The 18,284-nt window shown below is 51.5% G+C and overlaps 9 protein-coding genes across 9 annotated transcripts; 4 read left to right on the top strand and 5 right to left on the bottom strand.

Annotated features, from left to right (window-relative positions):
* Positions 1 to 1,436: 1,436 nt before the first annotated feature.
* T069G_04302 (peptidase dimerization domain-containing protein) lies at positions 1,437 to 2,801 on the top strand (the record flags this gene model as incomplete). Its single annotated transcript, XM_056171512.1, has 3 exons — positions 1,437 to 2,329; positions 2,390 to 2,517; positions 2,572 to 2,801. 3 exons carry the CDS (start codon positions 1,437 to 1,439, stop codon positions 2,799 to 2,801), a joined length of 1,251 nt encoding a protein of 416 aa, XP_056032404.1.
* Positions 2,802 to 4,631: 1,830 nt separating this feature from the next.
* On the bottom strand, positions 4,632 to 5,899 carry T069G_04301 (histidine phosphatase superfamily (branch 1) domain-containing protein; the record flags this gene model as incomplete). The annotated part of the gene is made up of 3 exons (XM_056171511.1): positions 4,632 to 5,378; positions 5,453 to 5,683; positions 5,747 to 5,899. The coding sequence occupies 3 exons, from the start codon at positions 5,897 to 5,899 to the stop codon at positions 4,632 to 4,634; spliced, it is 1,131 nt and encodes a 376-aa protein (XP_056032403.1).
* A 1,248-nt stretch (positions 5,900 to 7,147) lies between these two features.
* T069G_04300 (cytidylyltransferase-like domain-containing protein) lies at positions 7,148 to 8,726 on the top strand (the record flags this gene model as incomplete). Its single annotated transcript, XM_056171510.1, has 4 exons — positions 7,148 to 7,262; positions 7,333 to 7,450; positions 7,525 to 8,302; positions 8,367 to 8,726. The coding sequence occupies 4 exons, from the start codon at positions 7,148 to 7,150 to the stop codon at positions 8,724 to 8,726; spliced, it is 1,371 nt and encodes a 456-aa protein (XP_056032402.1).
* A 2,553-nt stretch (positions 8,727 to 11,279) lies between these two features.
* T069G_04299 (amino-transferase class IV domain-containing protein) lies at positions 11,280 to 12,577 on the top strand (the record flags this gene model as incomplete). Its single annotated transcript, XM_056171509.1, has 2 exons — positions 11,280 to 12,338; positions 12,401 to 12,577. The coding sequence occupies 2 exons, from the start codon at positions 11,280 to 11,282 to the stop codon at positions 12,575 to 12,577; spliced, it is 1,236 nt and encodes a 411-aa protein (XP_056032401.1).
* Positions 12,578 to 12,889: 312 nt separating this feature from the next.
* T069G_04298 (uncharacterized protein) lies at positions 12,890 to 13,849 on the bottom strand (the record flags this gene model as incomplete). Its single annotated transcript, XM_056171508.1, has 3 exons — positions 12,890 to 12,952; positions 13,012 to 13,472; positions 13,552 to 13,849. 3 exons carry the CDS (start codon positions 13,847 to 13,849, stop codon positions 12,890 to 12,892), a joined length of 822 nt encoding a protein of 273 aa, XP_056032400.1.
* Positions 13,850 to 14,236: 387 nt separating this feature from the next.
* Positions 14,237 to 14,566, bottom strand: T069G_04297 (flavoprotein domain-containing protein; the record flags this gene model as incomplete). The annotated part of the gene is made up of 1 exon (XM_056171507.1): positions 14,237 to 14,566. The coding sequence occupies one exon, from the start codon at positions 14,564 to 14,566 to the stop codon at positions 14,237 to 14,239; it is 330 nt and encodes a 109-aa protein (XP_056032399.1).
* A 149-nt stretch (positions 14,567 to 14,715) lies between these two features.
* T069G_04296 (flavoprotein domain-containing protein) lies at positions 14,716 to 15,069 on the bottom strand (the record flags this gene model as incomplete). Its single annotated transcript, XM_056171506.1, has 1 exon — positions 14,716 to 15,069. The coding sequence occupies one exon, from the start codon at positions 15,067 to 15,069 to the stop codon at positions 14,716 to 14,718; it is 354 nt and encodes a 117-aa protein (XP_056032398.1).
* A 399-nt stretch (positions 15,070 to 15,468) lies between these two features.
* T069G_04295 (glutaredoxin domain-containing protein) lies at positions 15,469 to 16,040 on the top strand (the record flags this gene model as incomplete). The annotated part of the gene is made up of 2 exons (XM_056171505.1): positions 15,469 to 15,492; positions 15,576 to 16,040. 2 exons carry the CDS (start codon positions 15,469 to 15,471, stop codon positions 16,038 to 16,040), a joined length of 489 nt encoding a protein of 162 aa, XP_056032397.1.
* A 207-nt stretch (positions 16,041 to 16,247) lies between these two features.
* T069G_04294 (gamma-glutamyltranspeptidase domain-containing protein) lies at positions 16,248 to 18,274 on the bottom strand (the record flags this gene model as incomplete). Its single annotated transcript, XM_056171504.1, has 4 exons — positions 16,248 to 17,534; positions 17,602 to 17,951; positions 18,034 to 18,052; positions 18,110 to 18,274. The coding sequence occupies 4 exons, from the start codon at positions 18,272 to 18,274 to the stop codon at positions 16,248 to 16,250; spliced, it is 1,821 nt and encodes a 606-aa protein (XP_056032396.1).
* Positions 18,275 to 18,284: the final 10 nt, after the last annotated feature.

Here is an 18,284-nt window from a genome sequence, read left to right as displayed (position 1 = left end):
CGCTCATTAAATCACATGATACGTTAGGGAAGCCTCCAAGAAGCTGACGAGGCCGATCGAGAACCTCAGCTAGCCCAGCCAGTCCAGCCCTTGCATATAATGGATCACTGGCTCAATTTAGAGTCGGTGCGTCTGCCCACTGTAGGTCCTGGATGTTCTGCGGATGCCAGTCGGAGCTTCGGCTGCAGAGACGGGGAAGATGTCTACATCCCTGAATACGGGCGGGCAGCCTAACACCTCTAGATTCACCTGTATATGCCAATTCTAGCAACCGAATGTCATATTACACATAGCTTCCGAGTCCCTCAACAAGTGGCAAAGGCCCCCAAAAATTTTTAGTATTCTGGGTTACATTAGTCAATGTCGGTGACCTTGCAATGAACAAAGCGACAAGTCATGATAAACAAGGAGGAACTGTATATGGCAAGAATTATCTTCAGGAGTGGCGAATAGCTGCGAACGCCAAATCAACTTGATAACAAAATACCTATATGTGTAGTCATCAAGCGATACTCCCTATATGATTCTATCATCTACTATGTGACAGTACATGTAGACATATTCGCGGATATTCCCGCTACTATGCGATAGTAGAGATACTCTCATAGATTCTAACTATTTTCCAATAGTACAGATATCTATCGCTACCACCTTCTAGTAGACAGATGTAGATGTAGTATAGAATAGCATTGTCAATCACCTGCGGAGTATATAGCTAAAGCTTTAAACACTTCCCAATATTTACTACCAATTCCACAAGAATACCTTCGATACTCATGAGTACCTATACAAATTACAATCGTGTTTATAATGAGTCCACAGACTTTAACAAACATCTTCATTAATAATTTCGGTTCAAGTAAAGAACTTGGGGACGTAATAACCCATAAGTGATTTACACTCCGCTCTAGTATCTTTAGGGTGAGAAAATCATTACTGTCCGATCCAATAAAGCAATTGTCCACCAAGCAACTCTCCACCTGCCCTCTTAATCATCCAAATTTGGAAAGCGAGAATTTTAAGTCAACAACCGAATTTGCCGAGTAAACTAGAAAAGTCGGGCCTGAACTTGCCGACGGTCGGAAGATCTGCTCTCTACTAGAAAGTAAGCATAGCCAAGTACCAACTAGCCTGTTGAAATACGACTAAATTTCCTAACAGCCAGGGCATTAGCCAAGGACGCTATATGATTCAAAGGCTACAAGTTGATCAATATCGAAGTCAGCCAACTGAAACGTACCAGACTCTGTTGAGCAATCTCTTCGGGACTCAGCTTTCTATGGTTTGCATGTGGAGAGTGCACTTATATAAACCAGAAACATCCCATGGATTGAGAACTAAAATCTTCTCAGTACTCGTTTCATTACCTCTCATCTCATATTCACAATCTTGTTAATACTAAAGCACATCTTTGAGAAAATCCTTCCACAGTCAATATGGTCCATCTTAAATCCAATGATCCCATAGCTGAAGATACCGTGAAGCGGCTACTCAACAACTCACATGATGCCATCAACGCCGCTGACCAAGACCTGCGAACACTCAATAAAGCTATCCACGATAACCCGGAATTAGGTTACCAGGAATTTTATGCTGTGGAGACAATATCTTCGTTCCTACAAAAACATGGGTTTTCCGTCACCAAGCAAGCGTATGGCTTGGAGACGTCTTTTATGGCCGAGATTGGCTCAGGCGGCTCTCTTGTGATCATATGTGTTGAGTATGATGCGTTACCGGACATTGGCCATGCTTGTGGTCATAACTTGATCACAACTTCTTCGATGGCAGCTTTCCTTGGAGCCGCAAATGTGCTTCAATCAGAAAGCTTTCCTGGAAGGATACGGATTTTGGGCACGCCTGCGGAAGAAGGTGGAGGAGGAAAAGTCAGACTGATCGAAGCCGGCGCCTTCGACGACGAGGACATTGCTGCTGCCATCATGGCCCATCCGTTAGCAGCGCATCAGTTCGCAGAGGGGTACGATGGACTCGCCGGCTTGAAGTTTATTGCCTCGCAAAAATTTGAGGTCGAGTTTCGTGGGCGATCTGCTCACGCTGCGGGTGAGCCATGGAACGGCGTCAATGCACTTGACGCTGCAGTGATGGCATACAACGGTATTTCCATGCTGCGGCAGCAGATGAGACCGAACGAACGAGTTCACGGAGTCATCAACGACGGAGGCACGGCACCTAATGTTATCGCCAACTACACTCGAATGACCTGGCTTGTCCGCAGTCCATCGACGAAACGAAGCGAGGCGCTTTTGAAGAAAGTGCAGCAGTCTTTTAATGCTGCTGCCTTGAGCACAGGCTGCGAGTACAACATTATTCCGTATGTTTCATCCGGCGTCTATGGCGTATTTGTAAAGTTACTTACTCACTCCATCGATAGGGGCCCGACTTATGAAGACCTTAGAGTGAACGACGCAATATGCCAACAGTATGCCGATGATATGTTGTCTATCGGGCAGAAAATCCTGGTAAAGGATGACAACTCGTACACTGCATCGACTGACATGGGTGAATTAGCCTCCATACCATCTTCAAGTACACTATGGAACTGACGCATAACAGGCAGCGTTTCTTACAAAGTCCCGAGTTTTCACGGAGCATTCCCTATCCCTACAGACAAAGGTGTATCTCTACACCATCCACGATTTGCAGACCATGCAGGAAGCGACAGTGCCCATGAAGCAGCGATAAAATGTGGAAAGGGGATGGCAATGTTAACAATCCGTTTACTGACAAACCCACGCCTTGTAGAGGCTGCACGAAAAGACTTCAACGAGCTAGTTGAGGTATGAATACTTCTGAGATTAGAGAAAACAAACTTGGCCCTAAGTAGGGTTTGCAAATCTGTGGTGTTGTTCGCCTATTCATATTTGACTTTAGTTAAGTGCCGATATGGAGATCCTCTCGTGATCCAAGTACTTGTTGAAGCCCTTTTGGAGGTGACTAGAAAATGCTGCTCGCCTCTACAAGGAAGCACAAAGGCATCCTTAGGCGTTACATTTCCAGAACTGAGATTTCTTCGTGCTACCTTTTCCCAAAGAATAACAACGCAGTCAGTGTTCAGCCCATGAGGAGATGCTAACTTTTCGAGTGGAAGTCAACATGTAGTCAGAATGAACAATAGCCGTTCTTTTGAATAAGATCGTCTGCTATTTCGGAGGCCGGAGTGGGTATCCAGTGTCAATTGCGCAGAGAAGAAGCTTTTAGCATCACTTTAAACACCCAGTAAAGACTCTCAAAATTGAGACAGCTTACTCTTTCGTTTTTGAAGATGAACTATAGTAAAAAAAAGTAGTAATAAGAGGGCACTGTCCCGCTGACACTGAAGAAGAGGGAGGTTGGCACAAAGTTCCATCCATTTGACGCCGAGGGGATTTAACAGTACTAGCCCGAAGACGGAGAGTATCCAGGATAATTTCTCCAGGTTGGTCGCGTGATAATATGAATCCGCATAGATGGTTTAGTGAAAGGACTTATCTTGTCGTTAGTGGTTTCGACGAGACAATATGTGAGTATTGTAGCCAAGACTGCCTCAGACAATTCGACGACAAGTCTGTCCCGGCTACCCTAGGATAAGGATTTAGGTAGCCATGTTCGTTTTTCACATTGGTGAGTTTGTGAATTAGCTTCCCCTTTGCATGAACTAAAGCCTAAAGCCGTATGTGTTTAGTTTTCATCGATAGAGCTTCAAAGGACTGATACAAGGTGATGATGCTAAAGGGTACCAATCACCCAACTCGGCTGCTCCTCCCACAGAAGCATAGACGCGCGAACTCAGGTGAGTGTCCCTCCGTCCTGGGGAACCGGTCGTCATATCGTCAGAGAGGAGCGTTGAAGGAGCCGTCCTAACGTCGGACCGCGCGACTTCAACATCTAATCTTCATATCGGCAGACCGTGTTGCTTAAGGCGGAGGTAGGTTCCTTGGTTGTGTCAGGACCAAGGTGCGGCCACCACTTGGGTGTGAATGGCCCCTACCGATCTAGGTATTTTCTTCCCCGGATCGAAGAGATGTATCCCATCTTATGTTAAAGGATAGTGATTGAATTTCTTGTTAGTAATGGGTGATATTGAAACTATGGCTAGTAGAAGAGAGTAAAGGATACAATCTCATATAGAAGAAAGTAGAGATACTATCGCTAGTAGCGAAGATTATTATTACTGGTAAAGAATTAGCTGATATTGTATATTAGATATGGCTTCTGGATAGGGGTTTTGTCGGGACAACGAAGCGAGTTCATAATTCGAGAGTTGAAGAATCTACTGGCTGGACGGACACCGGAATCGGGTACTTCAACAATTGGAGTTCTTGGTATTGACGTTGTTATTGTCGTCGTCGTCGATCCAGTCGTTACAGACTTTGAACGTGACTGTTTCCGTCTTGGGCCATCTTGGTGTCGTTGTTTTGTTTCTGACTGTTGGCGGGCTTATTTTGTTGCTGGACTAAATCTACAAAGCTAGACCATTACTCACAGAACTTCCAAGATACAGGCATTGTGCACATCATTATCATTTAGGGTTACTATGTACAGATTAAGGTAATTTTCATGGTCAACACATTACTGCTTCTCTTTTCTTTTCTAGAGGCCACGACTCTCACGATGCCTCTTCATCCCCATTGTTCTTAGAGTTGTTGATGAGCCTTGCAGCCAGAGGTAATGGTGGCAGTGGCAAAAGTGGTGGTGGCAGTGGCGCACACACATCCCTGGCCAGAAATGCTGGTGATGGGAGGAGACTTGCAGGTGGGCTCGCTGGTGAAGGAGGCGTAGGTGCTGGTGGGCTCGACGGTGGGCTCAACTAGCTCGGCCTTGACGAGGACGGGGATGATCTGGCCGGTGGATAGGCTGAAAGAGCGGTGGTTCAGCACGGTGAGGATGGCACCAATCTCGCCAGAGTGGCTGGTGATGCTGAGCCAGGTGTTGTCGTCGTGGGAGAAGACGTCGTCAATGACAATCTTGCTGCGGGCGACCTGGTGAGCAGAGGTCTCGCCCTTGTCCTGGGCGCCCTCCCAGAGCTCGTCATCCTCGGTAAAGCCCGCCTCGAACTGGAAGTTGGGAGCAAAAGCGTGGATCTGAGTCTTGGTGGAGCGGCGGTCGCAGGTGTGGATGCTGATGCTCTCACGGAAAAGCTCCTTGATGGTGGGCTTGAAGGGGTGGGAGTGAGGGAACTTCAGGCTGCCAAAGGTGAGCTGGGCCGTCTGGAGGCATCGTCGGAGAGGCGAGCTGTAGTACGACTCAAAGTAGGGGAGACCGTCGGCGAAGCGGGACTTGAAGTAGGCGTTGGCCTTTGTGGTCTGGGCAATGCCGTTGTTAGTTAGCTCAGCGTCAGCCCAGGTAGCGGTGCTGTTGCCATTCTGCTCAGCCCAGTAGCACTGTATGAAAGTTAGCAATCGTGTCGATGCCTGGTATGGAAGATTCATCGCTGTTTTTATAAGACTATACTCACGTTCCAGGCAGGGGTGCCGTAAAAGGTCTCGGCGGCGTTGTGCCATCCCTCGCCGTGGCGACCCATGAAGAGCACCTTGTAAGTGGTCTGGTCCTTCTTGTTCTTGCGGCAGTCGTCGTTGAGAGACTCAACGTAGTTGGCGAAGCGCTCCCACTGGGTCTTCTTGTGGCGAGGGTCGAACTTGGCATCAGTGGGGTAAGTCCTGTTGAGAAGACCAAAGTTGAAGTTGGCCTATGTATGTCAAGCATGAGTCGAGGTGTTCCAGCCAATTCATCCTCTCTTTGGCATACGTACATAGTCAAAGGTGTTGGGGTCGGTGTTGGCATCGTCCTGGAGGAAGAAGCCCGGGACGGAAGTGTACTTGATCTCGTCACAGTCGGAAACTTCCTTCCAGGCCATGGCGCCGGGGGCGAGCGCCAGGGCAACAGACAGCATGGAGGCCTTCATCTTGACGGTGTTTGAGATGAAGATGAAGATGAAGATGCAGGTGACGATGCAGATTCAGATGCTCGGACTTGCTTGGTTGCGACGGGGAACAGGCGACCTGGCGAGCAAAGAGGACGTCAATGCGCCAACGGGCGGACGCGACGACTTAAGTATCGTGCTGAGTTTCCCAGACCTGCTCAAAATGTAACCGTCGCCAGGGCTGTTGCTGCAACCATGAAGTCATATGGAGCCTGTCAATGCTACTCTGGGGCCTTGTCAGCAATTGGGCCGATGCGCCGTGTCTAGCGTGCTGTCTTCGGTGTCGAGAGAAGAACGGCCGTGGATGCGAACAGCAGGTGAAGCCCCATGCAAGCCCATGTCTGCTCCAATCGATCGACAACGTGGCGGGCCAATCCGGGGACTAGAGGCTTCAAGCCGTCTGGCAGCGCACGTGGAAGCGCACCTTGGCAGCGTTTTCAGGCGATTGCTGGGTTGGCCGATGGTTCCTGGATCTGGCAGAGGAGTATCGAGGTGGTGCTAACACGATTGAGGCCGTGTATCCGGTTGTGCTAGAACCAAATCGTAGAGCTGACAAAAGGACCAGGCTTGAAGTTTTGTTGGATGGGCATGGCAATGTGGGATGTCGATGCTTGTGCTCGCATGGTCGGTGAGACCAGTGTGGGACTCCTGCGATTTGCCTGTGCAGGGGACTATCGAGATGGATTCGCGCAGGATATTAGAGCAGCGATTTCGGTGATGCTCATTGATGAAGAGCATGAAGAGGAGTGAAGAGATGAGAAGAAGGTGAATGAAGTCAGAATGACTTGTAAACTGGCATAGGGCAGGCGGTCAATTGCTAAGGTTTAAGGTTAACAGAATGCCGCAACTCTTTTGCACGTGCTAGCGCCCGTCGCTTGGGGGCGCCTCTAGCTGGACGAACAGCCCCCAAAAGGGCTCCAGTAGGGCTCCAGCAGAGGCTCCAGCACTGCTAAGGCCGCTAATGACTTGATGCGATAAGATAGCAATCAGTGAATGTCACCTTCATTTCCCCGCAGTCGCTGCAGAACCCCTGAGACACGTTGAGCTCAAGCTTCCTCCAACAAACGCCAGCTCCGTCTTCGCAGCTGTCCAACAGCGCCAGCGACATTTGATACCGAATCGACGTCTCTTCAGCTGGAACAAGTAGCTGCGCAATTTTATTTTGCATTAGCTCAGCGCCTGGCCCTCTACTGTATTCTCAACCCCCCCCCACGTTCCACCTGTCGCAACATGAGCGCCTCCAGCTTGAACCAGGACGATCTCGAGCAGCCTCAGGGCGAGCCTGCGCCTGAGCTCCTCGACGGTCGCATCTGGGTGGACGGCTGCTGGGACTTTTTCCACCATGGTTAGACCTCCGCTAGTTCCCAATTGACCCACGGGAGCATCTTGCTAATGAGCTTGGGCGTCACTGTCAGGCCACGCCGGCGCAATGGTCCAGGCCAGACAGCTTGGCGACGAGCTATACGTCGGTGTCCATTCCGACGAAGCGATCCTTGCCAACAAGGGCCCGACGGTCATGAACCTTGAGGAGCGGTATGTTCGCGGGACGAGGAAGAAGAAGTGCCAAAAGAGAAGCGCAATGGCTGACTAGTAGAGCGCAAAAACAGACTCGCCGCTACAGATGCCTGTCGCTGGGTTACCAAGTCGGTCGGATACGCCCCCTACGTGACGCAGCTCCCCTACATCTCACACTACGGCTGTCGATACGTTGTTCACGGCGACGACATCACCTCGGACAGCGATGGAAACGACTGCTACCGCTTTGTCAAGGAGGCAGGCCGCTTCAAGGTCGTCAAGCGATCGCCCGGCATCTCCACCACCGATCTCGTTGGGCGCATGCTGCTGTGCACTAAGACGCATTTCATCAAATCGCTAAAGAAGACGCTGGCTGGGCAAGAAGGCATGGGCACTGAGGAGGAGCGCAAAGCCCAGTCCGAGGCGATGCTCGAGAGATTCAAGCTGTACGCGACGGACGAAACAGCCAAGAACCCCGGTGTCGATGTCTGGTTCTGGAATTCAGAGACGCCAGAAAAGTTGGGTTCTAGCGAGGGAGATCGTGGATCGTACGAGAGCTTTCTGAAGGGACCTGGGCCGAAGCCTGGCCAGCGTGTGGTCTACGTCGACGGCGGCTTCGACCTTTTCTCTAGCGGCCACATTGCTTTTCTGTGCAAGGTGCTAGAAGAGGAAGACAAGCTTGCGCGGGAGGCGGGCTGGTTCTCCGAAGAGGCTACGGAGAAGAGGAAGAGCGTCAACGGCGGAAAGGACTACGGCCCGGCATACGTGGTGGCGGGAGTTCACGAGGACAGAGTCATCAACGAGTGGAAGGGGGTAAACTACCCCATCATGAACATTTACGAGCGTGGACTCTGCGTTCTCCAATGCAAGGTAAGCCTTTTGCCCATCACCATCACTCCGGACGCAGACACTAAGAACTGACGCCTTGTTATAGTATATCAACGCCGCTGTGTTCGGAGCCCCGTTTACGCCGACCAAGAGCTATCTCACAGATATGCCGTGGGGGATCCCCGATGCGGTCTACCACGGTCCGACGGCGTTCATGCCCCTGACATATGATCCTTACACGGCGCCAAAGGAGATGGGCATCTACCGACAGATTGGCGAGCACACCTTCTCGCACGTCAACGCGGGGGAGATTGTGCAGCGAATCATGAAGAGCCGCGACATGTACGAGGCGCGGCAGCGGGCCAAGGGCGTCAAGGCCGAGGTAGAAGCGGCGGCGAGGGCTCGAGAGCTGATGGAGGAGGAGCAGCGCAAGAAAGAGGCCGAGAGGGGCGTCATGTCAAGCTGAGAGGAGCCATGTTTCTTTGCGTTGAAGCACGAAAGCAGGCGATGGGATGTGATTTTTGCTGATTTTGGAGTTTTTGGATACTAACAGACAGAGTCTTCAACAGGCCGCGGAGAGACCCAAAAGTAGAGGACACACAGAGAAGATAAAAGTACCTAATAGAGTTGAGTTTGCATCACAGTCTGTTGTTTTCTTACTACATGCGGAGTACAGCTCATCGAATTGGGGTGACACGGAGACTCAGCTGGGGAGATTCAATGCACAAGTACAGTAGGGAGAAAAGCTGAAGCAGATGAAACGGATGGCGCTTGATACCTGTTCTGTGGTTGGCTTTTCGCATCGCCATGGCTTCTGACCACCTGCTTATGCCCTTCGCCCCGTGCGTGCGATGACATGCTGTAATTGTTATGTTAAAGATGCGGCGGGCCATTATGGATGATCTCATAGCTAACCTAATTGTCATACCAACACAAGGGAGTTGCGTAACTGGCTGGCGAAGGTGCACGGCTATCGACGGCGCAAACGCAACTAACCCAGGGGCTGAGAATTCCGCTGCATGGTGGGGGGATTGAGGGATGCGATGCACGTTTATGCGCTGCAGAGCCGGATCGGAGCTGCTGATAAGAGAAAAAACAACGAGGGAGGGAGGATTTTGCTGAGAAAGCAATTACTACTAGAAAGTGTCATGGGATGTCGTTTGTTTGGGATCGGGGGATCGGAATTGGAGATGTTGGATTGTCTTCTTGAGCACTGATTACGCAATCGATCTGGATCTGGCAATTGGACGTGTTTCTTTGATTCTTCTCCATTTCTCCATTGATAATGCAATGCAACTGTTAAACAGGCGCGCCCTTTCCCCCGCATTCTTGTCAAAACGACATCTCGGATCGGAGAGTTTCGTATCTCTGGCCGTTGTGTTTAATAGATTATCCGTTCTTACAGAATGTAATGTACCTTGATGGTGAGATGATACCGAGTTAAATCGCGGCTTATCACAAAATCCCAAGCTCCCTCTTCTAGATGTGCCGCGAAAGAAGCGGGGCGGAGCATTTCCGCACGCCGGAACGTGGAGTCGGGCCTTCGGTATCGGCGGCTGGGTCTCCGCTTTGGCGGGTTTGCGTGCTGAGAAGACTGGACGATTCTATCAGTTTGAATTAATTCATCCAGTCGAACCGCTGCAATTTGCATCACGGGGTGCATCAATTGGAAGCATCCATGCAGTACCATAAGCCAATTCAACTACCTGTAATTTTAAAATTACGTACAAACTCCCCCCCCTAAGCACACGCCGGTTACAAAACCAACTGGACGATACAAAGCGCTGGGCTTGTCACCGGGTTCGGCACAGGGCGGTGCGGGCAGACACGGATTAAGAATTTACAAGTAGCTGCTGGCGAAACAAACAAGCTTCGGCCGCCGAACTGGTCACCTGCCCTCTTTTGCCCAGCCAACCAGATCCGCCATCCCTTTTCTCACTGGCTATTTTCAGGCATATCACGATGGTCCATGTTATCTCAGTTTGTTCTTATTTCCGTTGGGTTGGCGTCTTGGTTTCTTTTGGCGGTGTTGCTTGGCTTACTGGCGGGACAGCTTCAGTGCAACTCTCCCTCCTGCTTATAGTGCCCCGAGGTACTGCAGCACAGCACAGCATAGATTGAAAGAGTAACACATAAATACAGTAGATCCAGCACAGAATAGTAATCTGTAGTGCCAGAGCCTCCAAAAGCCGAATTTCAGCTCCCCAGCTCCGCTACTAACTACCTGAAGCCAAGACGCCTACATGAACACCTATCAATTTTTTTCTTCTTCTCTCCGGCCCTAGTTAATTCCTATCGCTGCTGCCGTTTGCCTCCCTCGGTTCCATTTCTTTCCTTCTAGCGCCGCTCTTGTGCGAAGTGACATGGAAGCGACCCAAGAGTGACCCCACTTTACGCCGTGTGCCGAGTACGCTCCTTGAGTAGCCGCTGTCCAACGTCGAGGTACTCGTCGTTCGTCGCCATTTTTTTGTGGTCCCCCGGCGGGATAAGAACCTTTTTTTTCCTTTTTTAAACAGCCCGGCTTTTGCTCTCTTGTCGTTGGGTGAGACAGTACAAGCTGAGACAATCCCTTTGTAGTCTATATCTGCCCTTTCATCATCGTAATATTGACGCACTTGAGTAAGATTCTCACCCTTCTCAAAAGGAGCATCTTCACTGCCAGAAACCAAATCTCTTGGGATTCCCAAATTAAGCCAGACATCCATACAGGACCCAGTCATAAACGTGGAGTATCCTCTCTCCAATCGCCTCCAATCGTCTCCAACTTTGGCGTCAGATAGTACATCGAGCCGCCAATTTTTTTTTTTCTCTTTTGAGTCATTCTCCATTCGACGTTTGACCCGCCATCGGAGCCTTGTCTTGCCGACTTTCCTCTTAACTCCCGGGCTTCCCTTCCAAACTTTTATCTTCCACCACAACTTCTTTTTCTTCTTCTCTTCTTCTTTTTCTTTTCTTTTACTGAAAAGGAAATCCAATCATTCACCATCCTCTCACATCTCCAACATCCTCATCCGTCACAATGGCTCCCTCTGCTATCCCATCCCAGGACGTCGACCTGACCGCCGCCAACATCCAGGTCAAGGAGGCCACTCAGCCCGTCAAGCCCAGCAATGGAACTACTCCTGCTCCCCTCGATGCCTCCAAGCTCACCTACACCTACACCAAGAACCCTCAGCCCGTGCTAGATGATGCTACTGCCAACTCCCTTTCCCAGACCATCTGCACCGACCACATGGTCACCGTCAATTGGACTGCCTCTGAGGGCTGGGCCACTCCCGAGCTCAAGCCCTACGGTCCCCTGAGCCTCATGCCCACTGCTTCGGTCCTCCACTATGCCACCGAGTGCTTCGAGGGCCTCAAGGCCTACCGTGGTTACGACGGAAAGCTGCGCGTCTTCCGTCCCGACTGCAACTGTGCCCGTATGCACCTGTCCGCCGGCCGTATCTCCCTGCCTCTGTTTGAGCCTGCCGAGCTGGAGAAGCTCATCATTGCCCTGCTGTCCGTCGATGGTCCCCGCTGGCTGCCCCGCGACCAGCCCGGCCGCTACCTGTACATCCGTCCCACTCTGATCGGAACCCAGTCCCAGCTCGGTGTCCAGGCTCCTAAGGAGGCCATGCTGTACATCATCGTCACCTACATGCCCAAGCTCGACAGCCCCCCCGGCGGCATGCGCCTGCACACCTCTCCCGAGGATATGGTCCGCGCCTGGGTCGGTGGCTTTGGCTATGCCAAGGTCGGTGCCAACTACGGCCCTAGTCTGGCTGCCACCTCCGAGGCCCGTAGCCGCGGCTACCACCAAATCCTGTGGCTGTATGGCAAGGACGGCGAGTGTACCGAGGCCGGCGCCAGCAACTTCTTCGTTGTCTGGAAGCGCAAGGACGGCAAGAAGGAGCTCATCACTGCCCCTCTGGACGACAAGCTGATCCTGGACGGAGTCACTCGCCGAAGCATCCTGGAGCTGGCTCGTGAGCGCCTGAGCGACGAGCTGGAGATTACTGAGCGCAAGTACACCATTGACGAGGTCATTGAGGCTGACGCTGAGGGACGCCTGATCGAGTCCTTTGCTGCTGGAACTGCCGTAAGTGCCGATTCCATCATCTCAAAAGTTGTTGACAAACCGAAGCTGACTTGTTATTTTAGTACTTTGTGTGCCCCATCTCGGCCATCCACCACCGCGGCAAGGACATCAATATCCCCATGGGCCCCGAGAACCAGCCCAACGTCTACACCTCCAAGATCAAGACTTGGATCGGTGACATTATGTACGGAAACGTCAACCACAAGTGGGGCGTTGTCATCCCTGAGAAGGAGCAGTAAACATCTCCAACGATGAGCGAGAGGAAACGATGACGTTGACGAGTATGAATTTTTGATTCGACGATTTTTACTATTATTATCTTTTGGCACGGAAAATCTAGGGCCGTGTTTCTTTTCATGATGTACAGGGGAACCGGCGTTCAATGGCGAATGGGAGCATGTAGCGACATTGCTGTAGTCCCAACAAAAGGGGCAGCAAAGCGGCGGGGTGATTTGAAGCGCCGACTGGGGAAAATAGATACATACATGCGTAGCTCAATACGAGAGAAATAGACAAAATTTGCTCATTTGCCTATAATTCACAAATAAGGTTCAATCTGCCCGCATGGCTTGCATCATCTTCATTGTTAGAGCTTGGATCCCCTCCCTGTACCCCTGTGATATGAGTTAGTGATTGTGGCTTCTTGAATAGTGCTGGACTCGAAGACACTGACCTCATCTATTTCGTCCAGGGCTTGAGCAGCCTCCGCAACGATTTGTTCAATCTCTTGCCTGAACCCAGTTTTCTTGAGATCATCCTCGCTATGGTGACCATGTTCTCTGATCTGTGCTGGATTCCCTTCCATGTCGAGCAGTTCCTGGCGTAGCTTCTGTTCCAATTGAACGTTGTCTTGCCATTCGCGCTCTAATCCTTGCAACTCACTTTCGGCCTTTCTGAGATCCTCTTTGACGTTTGCCAGATGGACCTCGATGGTGGCTCGAGGGAAATTCTTTGAGTGGCAGAGGGTTGTCGAAAGTGGATAAGACAAGTTTGCGTACAACTCGTCCATGTCCGCTGCCATGGAGGATGACATGGTGGCAAAGTCGGATATTTGTGAGGTAATCTCCTGTTGAGCTTCAGCTAGTTTGCTGGCGACAGATGTGTACAGTTCGACGCCCTCTTGGGCAAAAGCCTCTGTGAATGGAAATGCTTAGTCGACGAAACAGACAAATACAAAGCTATCGACCGTGGAGCCAATAAACTGACACCGTACCTCTCAACTGCTCCAATGCATCTCTCCTGGCAGGCTTCTCCTCATGCGGCTTGCTTTTTGCCGTATCGTTACTGAAGTTGGCAAAGCATGCACGAAACAAGTCGTTCGGACGAAGCTGCTCTTCCCGAAACGATGAGGAGGAGAATGGAGCTTTGGATGCAGAAAAAAGCCCGGGACTGCTTATGTGGGTGAAGAGTGTAGACGACGAGAGATCTTCGCCGGAGAAAAATTGGTTGGTTAAATGTTCCTCTTGGGGGAAGAGACGGTTCAGGAGAGACGATTTGGCAGGATGCGCCATGACTGGGAAAATTGTGGCAGAAGTCGGAATGGCAGAAGGGAAAATATGATGATGAGATGGAAAAAGAACAAGAAAGAAGAAAGAAGAAAAAGAATTGTGCGAGGATGGAAAAAGTGAATTGCAAAGAAGCGAATGCCTATGCTGGCTTGGAAGGAAGGAACTCTCAGGGTCGATCCTCAGGCAGGCTCTGGTACAAAGTGCATGTACCGCTGGCAGACGCCTTGATCCTTGACTCTATCCCAGACGGCAGCTAGATAAACTGCAATTCCTTTGTTGCTCGGAGAAATCATTTGGTGCGAAATATCCCCGGTGAAGCATAGATGGTTGACTTAGGGGCAGCAATTTCTTCAACTTCGCGAACGATCCGGTTGCCACATCTTACACATCTTATTCTTCGTCCCGACTGTCCTTTGCTGCCAATCCAAGCTTTTCCTCGATCGCGGCCACAATCGTATCCACCGTCGCCATTGCTCCTTGGCCAACATCGCCACAGGCAAGTCCTTTGGAGATGGTCTGCAGCTCTTCGACCCATCCATCGGCGCCGCCCATGAGCTCGTTGAGCAGCTTCAAGTTACGCTGCGTGATGGGATTTCGAAACATTGCCGTGTTCATGGCCGTGGCGACGAGAATCTTCTTCTTCTTTCCGTCTACAAAGCCGTCTGTGTCCCAGGCTAGGATGGTGGAGGATAGCAGAGAGTCGCTGATGCCGTGGACCATCTTGGCGAGAGTGTTTGCGCTGAGTGGGGCGATCACTGGAGTTGTTTTATTGTTAGTATATGCCTTGTGGCATCTTGATATGAGGTGGGTAGTCGGGAAACGACATGCCTAGTAGATCAGCCCCTGTAGACGAAACATGGTTAGCAAGTTTATTCATCAAGTGAGACAATATTGAGTGACTTGCATTTCCTGAGCTCAATATGCAGAATCGGGGCTCCTCGAGTCCATGGCTGCACCCATTCAGACTCATCCGTGTATATTGCGTCGACGTTGGGGTAGTTGCGAATGTCTGTGAGGCTTGGCTGCTCTTCGGCCTGGCCTTGGAGGAATTCAGCAGCAGAGCTGGTAAGCACGAGTCGGATGGACAAGTTGGGATGCTGTGACAGGCCCTTGGTAATGTTGGGGATTTTGATGGTCGCTACAGATCCGGATGCAGCCAACAGGAGATGCACTTTGCCATCGCTGCGAGCTTGTGTGACCTCTTGCGCCGGGTTGATGGACATGGCGAGATGCTTTAAGATGAGCAAACTGAGACAGAGAGAGAGTGAGAGGTAGGTGAGATGCCTCCAGCAGCAATATTGCTAGTTGTCTAGCTTGGGTCGGTTGACAAAATATCTTCTTTGAATACTACCTGAAAAGAATTCCAATTATAGAGCCGCAGTCTCTCTATCCTTGTGGCAACAAACGGCTCAGTGCTGTATTAATACCGGCATGTGAGTTAAAGTGGTGAGATTTGTCACCGAGCCGATCTGCGGATTACCTTATCGGTGATTGGTCAGCCCCAGCAATTGCATCACCCCTCCAGAATTCGGCTCAATTCTAGTCATCACCGGCTCACTTTTTTTCTCGGCTCAGACTTTTTGGGTTACTTTCGCATTTGCAAGCAAGTCACATTCACAGCCATGTTCTCACGATCACTCGCCTCTGTAGGTTTCCCTTGAAGCTATTCTATCCACGATGTCCATCCAATGAAAATAACAATTTGCTGACATTTGATGCGCTACAACAGAGCTTCCTGCGGCAAGCTGCCCGCCCAGCAGCAGCAGCGCGAGCTCCCCTATCGGCCTTCCGCGCCCCCGTCGCCCCTCTGACGCCCTTTCAGATCCGTCTCCTGTCCGACACGACACGAACCGCCATCGACAAGGCCATCGCCTCGGCGCCCGTCGTGCTCTTCATGAAGGGCACGCCCGAGACGCCCCAGTGCGGCTTCTCGCGCGCCGTCATCCAGATCCTCGGCATCCAGGGCGTCAGCCCCGAAAAGTTCGCCGCCTTCAACGTGCTCGAGGACCCGGAGCTGCGGGCGGGCATCAAGGAGTACTCGGACTGGCCGACGATCCCGCAGCTGTACGTCGACAAGCAGTTTGTGGGCGGGTGCGACATTCTGGTTTCCATGCACCAGAACGGCGATTTGCAGAAGCTGTTTGAGGAGCAGAAGGTCTTGGTTGAGGGGGAGGAGGGGGAGAAGAAGGAGTAAGAAAGAGTAAAAGAAAAAAGACGGTCGATATACGAAACAAGTGTACGATATACGATGGATGGCGTTGTATGAAGAAGGGTTAGCAAAATACACATGATACATGACACACGACAGTTTGAATGTTCCAACTGCAACGGGGGGTTGAGGCAACTGTGGCACTCTGGCGTTGTTATCCGTCCTTTATGTTTTGTCTATATCATGCTTGCTTTACAATGGGTATGCTGCTCCATCTGCTCTCATGTCACTGCCTGCCGACCAGATGGGAGTCTTGTCAACAGGATCAAGCGTGTACCGAATGATCTGCCCTCGTCCAAACAGGCCTCTCTTTGGCCCACCACCAACAACAACCACATTGTGGCCCAGCTTCCTCAGACCCTCGATCACTTCGGGGTCCATTGACTCCTCCACGTTCACCGTCCAGTCGACTGGCTTGCCATGCTCTGGGAATCCTGCGCCGATGCATATCCGAGGCGCATCGAGTGCCTGCTGGGGGTTCAGCTTTCCAACGATCTGGCCGAGGAGGACTTGCACGTGGCCTTGAGGCTGCATGAAGCCGCCCATGACGCCAAACGAAGAGTGAAGCGAGCCGTCCTTGATGTTGGTGGCCATGGCAGGGATGATGGTATGGTAAGGTCGTTTGCGAGGCTCCAGCTTGTTGGGGTGTTCGGCGTCGAGAGAGAAGCCTGCGCCTCGGTTCTGGAGAGTGAAGCCGCAGCCCTTGGGGATGATGCAGGTGCCGAAGCCGCCGTAGTTGGAGTTGATGAAGGAGGCGGCGTTTCCTTGCGAATCAGAGACGGTGAAGTAGACAGTATCACTGCTCTGGAGGGCAGGCGAGGGGTAATTTGGCTCGCCGTGCTCAACGAGATCCAGGGCGCGGGAGGAGTTGAAGAGAGAGGCTCGCTGGAAGAGGTACTTTTCAGAAAGGAGGCCCTCGATGGGTACGGGAGTGACGTTGGGGTCGGCAATGTACCAGTTGCCGTCGGAAAAGGACAGGCGGAGGGCCTCGATGACGGCGTGGAGGTACGGCGTGGTGTTGAAGTCCTCGGGCTTGAACGTGGGGATCTCGCCCTGCTTCTCGAGCTCCTGGATGATGCCCAGGGCCATCAGGGCGATGATTCCCTGGCCGTTGGGAGGGTGTTCCCACAGCTCGATGCCCTCGTCGGCAGCCTGGCTAGTGAGACCCTGGCCGCGGAACTTGAGAGAAATGGGGTCGACGGGCTCGCTGCCCTGCTCGAGGTGGTGCTTTAGATCATCTAGAGTTAGGTGGCCGCCGAGATCCTGGACGACCTTGACGAGTTCTTGGGCTATTCTTCCCGTGTAGAAGCCTTCCTTTCCTTCTTCGGCCAGTGTGCGGAATGTTCTAGCCAGGTTGGGGTTCTTCATGATTTCGCCTGGTCGAGGGGCTCTGACACCGTCTGCTTGGCTGGGATCGACTTTGAGCATCTCTGCGAAGTTTGGAGAGGCCTTTCGAATGAGATGCTCTGCACTTGTCCACTTTTGTTATAACTCTTCAGTCAGAATACAATGCAACGCTTTACTTGAATGGGTCTCAGAAACGTACGTAGTATCCAGTAACTTCTGACACGGGGAATCCCTTTTCACCCAGCTGGATCGCCGGGTTCAAGATCTGGCTCAGGGTCAGATTGCCACTGCCAAACCGCTCAACTGTGTCGGCCCATCCAGCTGCAGCTCCAGGAACCGTCACCGCATGGACGCTCGCCATAGGAATCTGCCCCGTGATGCCATCCTCGATCTTGAGGTCGCTCCGGATCTGTTCGAGCGTGCAGTTTGCGCCTGAGCGGCCGGAGCCATTCATGGCAAAGACTTGCTGCTTGGAGGCATCCCAGTAGAGAATGAACATGTCGCCTCCGATGCCTGTTGAGCAAGGCTCAGTCATGTTGAGGCCGGCGGCTAAGCAAATTGACAAGCAAAGTTAGTTGAGTGCATGTGTAAATGAGAAATCGCAAATCACATGTAGTGAGGATTTACGCACCAACTGCTACGGCAGCATCCTATCATCATAGATGTTAGCAAGTGTTTAATAGAATTTGAAATTGCATCTCACTCACAGCGGCATTGCCTCCTGCGCGCAGTATTTCGAGGCCGCATTTCGCTGCGAGAGGTTGTGAGCATGCGACAATTCCCTCAGTGCTGTGGACGACGCTTCGGCGCGAGGGGAATTTGAACATGTCATAAGTGGGATCCTCGAACACGGAAGAGCTTTCGAGAGGCATTGCGGCGGTG

Source organism: Trichoderma breve, chromosome 2 (assembly GCF_028502605.1).
Source record: "Trichoderma breve strain T069 chromosome 2, whole genome shotgun sequence".
Taxonomy (NCBI): Eukaryota; Fungi; Ascomycota; class Sordariomycetes; order Hypocreales; family Hypocreaceae; genus Trichoderma; species Trichoderma breve.
The sequence above is the reverse complement of the archived record's forward strand: the minus strand, read 5'-3'. Positions and strand labels throughout refer to the sequence as shown.